A 4,362-nucleotide genomic window follows, 5' to 3' on the forward strand; every position below is an offset into this window, starting at 1 on the left:
CTACAGGGCAGTGGGGCCTACCGGCCAGAGTCCAGGAAGCAACCCTCGGGTGGAGGGTAGCATGGCCTAGCAGCCAGAGTCTTTATCATTGGGGTGCAACAGCCCCAGTAGGGGGGCCCCAACCCAGGACCATAACAGTAGCATAGTGGGTTGCCACCAACTCAGCGGGGGGTTCCAACCAAAACACGCTGAGTTTCCCCGGGGGGGGGGGAAGGTACCACTCTGTCACCCTCCCAGGGTCACTTCCTACCAGGCTGTCCGTTGGGGTCTCCCAGGAGTCATCGGGTCCTTGGTACTCGTCGGATTCGGTCGTCTCCTGGGTCTCCTCCAATCGCCGGGGCGCAGGCGGGCCGTGGACAGCGTCTCTTCCCGGTGCAGTCAGCGGCTGTGGCTGGTCTGCCGCAGGCGCTCCCCCAGCAGGTCCTTCTCCTACAGGCTCCCACCCAGAATGAGCTGGTCTCCCTCCCTTTATACTCCTGTAGCAGTTGGAGCATGCCCAGTCTGCCCGAGGAGGCGGGACTTCCACTGCCAGTCCCTGGGGCTTAACTCCTTCCGGGTTAAGGCGGGGTAGTCTGGCCCCGCCACACAGGCCCTTATAAAACAGTTCCACTGATTTCAACACAGTGAGGGACTAGCAGGATGTGAACGTTTCTAAATAGACAAGTGCCACTTTCATTTGTTATAGGCACTGTAAAAACTAAAGATGTTGATGGACATTAAATGATAAAATACTATATTTTCTTACAGGGTCCAGCAAACCTTCACCGATTTACATCAGTTCCTATTCCTCACCAGCAAGAGAACAAAATAGACGGCTACAGGTAATTTTTGAAATCTCATTTTAAAAGAATACTGATACCAAGGCTCAACATATAATGATAGTATTGTTTGTTTTAGTAGAACTAAAGGGAGAGTATACCATTGCATGTTATACATATGCTTCACAGAAAGCACTTCTAATAAATAGTTTTTTAGAGAGTGTTATTGTATCTGGAAATAACTTACCAGTTTATTGCCTCTGTATTTCCTTTTTTTAATCACTTGACTTTAATTATTCATCTATTCTTGTTGTGGCTGGTTTGTGAGACCCATTTCCTGACTTGCCTTTTTTGTAGTTTCTGAAGGGAGAGTCATAATCCATGCAGTCTAAAGATACTTTTGTTATCTGAATGTTTGATAGTAAATATGGCTGTGTCTACTTCTTTTCCCCCCAGACCTGTGATTCCATGTGGGTGTAGTTGCACTTGTGGAGGGTGTAGAGTAGATGGGGGGGGTGAAGAATTTTTTCCACTATTTCATCTAACCTTTGGTTAGACTTCACACTTGTTTTAAAAAAAAATAAAAAAAATAAAAGTCTTCTGTGGGATACTGGCCCAATTGGTGGAGCTGCACCCACTGAGAATTATGGGTCTGAAAAATCATGGTGACTTAAAAGAGTAACATTTTAGAGATCAGTATGCAAAGACGTCACCGCACCACTCCATTGCGTGAATGGATAATATATAGCTACATCTATGCAATAAAGCCTATTATACACACAACTCTGAAAACTCACCCAAAGGTAGAAAAAGAAACTCAAATATTTTTCCCTTAAAATCTAATTTTTAAAAATTAATTTTTTATTTGTCCATTTTGTCAACAGCATCAGCAGTTGTACTACAGTCAAGATGACTCCAACAGAAAGAACTATGATGCATACAGATTATATTTGCAGTCCCCACATAGCTATGAAGACCCCTATTTTGATGATCGAGTTCATTTTCCAGCTACTACAGATTACATGACACAATATGGACTGAAATCAACCACAAATTATGTAGACTTCTATTCCACCAGACGGCCCTCTTACAGAGCAGAACAATACCCAGGGTCACCTGATTCTTGGGTGTAGCATCAGAAAGTTACACAGAGGAATGCTATAGCTTCTAATCTTGCTTGGGAAGAAATGGAATGGCCTGTTTGCTGTTTGGATGGTGAAATGTGAAAGTGAAGTAAAAGGAGGAACAAGGAGGAGCTTTTTTCAAGGACTTATCAGGAAGGTGAGAGAGAAATTGGAAGGGAGAACTTCTTGCTCTGTTTAGACGTTAGATCTAATTGTAGTTCCTGTAGTCTGGTGAAGGTGTGGGCGATGTGATGAAAGGTTTGAGAATTGAGTAAAATGAATTTGGAAAATGTGTAGGTCAGATAAAATTAAAGCTGATTTTTAAAATGTGAATAAAAGTCTTGTTATGATAGTTTGTACAGAAAAATAAAATGGATGCCCTTCTTGTTTTATTGCTATTACTAAATGTCGAGATTGTATGCTATTACGTCTTGTAAATTTCTTTCATTGGTGTAAATATGGAAACGCCACATTGGTTAAAAGTGCCATCATTTGTTATGCAGTGTGTCATTTGAAAACAGATTTGGAAAGCTGACATCTTTAAACAAAAAAAGAAAATACAAGGAACTGTTATAAATTTAAAAATATATCATTTTTGTTTTTGAAATGAATAGTGTAATTTTGAAGCACAAAGTACAGTCACGTATATCTACACTTTTCTCATTCCCTGCCTCTTTCATAGGATACTTCACTGCCATTTTCAAGAAAAATAAATGTGGAAGTCTCATCCATGGAAAGTTGTTTCCTGCTCATTTTTTATTTTGTGTGTGTAATATACAAAAACAAATACAACAAATGTGAATTCTAATTGCATGTTGTAAGAAGTTTAAATATCTCACACCATTTTGGCCATTTTCCCAGTTTTCTATAGTTCATACATTTATTATTTGTCAAGCTGGTATACCAAAGCATGAAATTATGCACTTGCCTCCCTTGTTTTTTCCTCTAGCCTAGTGTTTTTACTTTCTCTGTTTGATGAATCCAGGATATTTCACAGTTTTATCGTGTTTCTGCCAGAAAAAAAGTTGGAATAGATTTAAGCCCCTTCTTTTTACTTCACAGAAATTTCATCCAGCAACCTGACCATCTGGCCTATATTCCACTTGCTCCATTAGAATTCTTGTGTAAAAAACAGTCATAAATCATGCATTTGTCCCATGCTATTGATGCTACTAACCTTCTTATATGTATTTATTACAATATTCATTTGCCATTGTTTCACTTTCTTTATAGAGCTCAAAGTGCTTTGCAAGTATCCCCATTTCACTGTTGGGGTAATTGAGGCAGAGAAAGGTGAACTGAATTGCTTAAGGTCACACAGCAAGTGAGCAGATAGAATCCAGTTCTCCTGACTCTGTCTGCTAGAACACTGCTGCCTCTGTGTTAGTGAATGAAAAATTCCCAACAAAATTAATAAGTTATAGGCCAAACTCTGACAGCTCTGCAACCCATCCCCCACACAGGTTACCGTATGGTTGCATAGGTATAATCATGGGCACAATTTGCCCCCCAGGTCTGCAGACGGTGCCTTCTGTTTCCAAAAAGATCTATTTTTAATGCAGAATGTCTTAATAACAATAGACTAAAAATGGAATAAATTAGGAGCCACCTCTGAACAGATCATTTAGCAGGCTGTTAATTAACTGTCATCATAGCAATTTACAGCTCTTGGGTGCAGAGAATATAGCCCAAAAAGTGGTAATTCCACTGAGCCACCCCTATGGGTTACGCATATGTTTGTGTGTATTGTCTGTTTAAAAAATTGACTGTAAACAGCTAAATGTGTGGTGATGGGCTCTGTACAAATATCTAATAAAATAATAATACCTCATAGTGCTATACTGTGTTAAGAGCCTAAAGCTACATAATAAAAGAACTTAAAAGGTGGCAAATACTTTTATTAGGAAGTATTAGCAAGGTATTTCAAGATCTCCCACCCCCTACAGTCTGTATCTTTTTAGCTTGGATTTTATCATTTGCTTGTTGAGGGGAGACTTTATGATTTAGTTTACAATTTTGCTTCCTGAAGCTAGATGTTTCCTCTGCAGATGGTTACAGTCCATGGTGTTCTCTTCTCAGAATCCAGTTGTGGTGGTGCTCCAAGAAAGACTATGGAGGAAGTCACTTGAGTACTGAGCGGTAGTGTGCTGAAGTGACTCTGCCTCTTTGCTGAGACTGAGTTCAGAAGCAAGAGACCAAGGAAATCCCTCCAGGCCTGGTTCTTCTGTGACGTAGCACAGATATCATTATGTCTAGATTGTTCCTTTTTGGCACACTGATTTTTGTGATCCAGTTAGACTTTCAGCCTGGTTTCAAAATGTCAGGTGCACAATTATGAGCTGAATTCCTTTGAAGAGAATCAAGCTCACAATTGTGCATTCAGGTTGACATCTCCAGGGAGGACAATAAAAATGGAAAAGGCATACTTAACTAGAACAAAAAGCAGATGGCCTTGGGAAAGGGGATGCAAATTTTGAAAT

General features: G+C 40.2%; 1 protein-coding gene across 7 annotated transcripts in view; it reads left to right on the plus strand.

Annotated features, from left to right (window-relative positions):
* PKP4 (plakophilin 4) overlaps positions 1 to 2,619 on the plus strand; it is a 194,168-nt gene extending 191,549 nt beyond the window's left edge. For all 7 annotated transcript variants that reach the window (XM_024219089.2, XM_024219078.2, XM_024219096.2 and 4 more), the window contains 2 exons: positions 748 to 821; positions 1,643 to 2,619. In XM_024219089.2, coding sequence (XP_024074857.1) covers positions 748 to 821; positions 1,643 to 1,891 — 323 coding nt within the window. In that variant the 3' untranslated portion in view covers positions 1,892 to 2,619. The remainder of the gene's footprint in view (positions 1 to 747; positions 822 to 1,642) is intronic.
* Positions 2,620 to 4,362: the final 1,743 nt, after the last annotated feature.

The sequence above is a fragment of the Terrapene carolina genome, unplaced genomic scaffold (assembly GCF_002925995.2).
Source record: "Terrapene carolina triunguis isolate 2854851 unplaced genomic scaffold, T_m_triunguis-2.0 Scaffold62, whole genome shotgun sequence".
Classification (NCBI taxonomy): domain Eukaryota; kingdom Metazoa; phylum Chordata; order Testudines; family Emydidae; genus Terrapene; species Terrapene triunguis.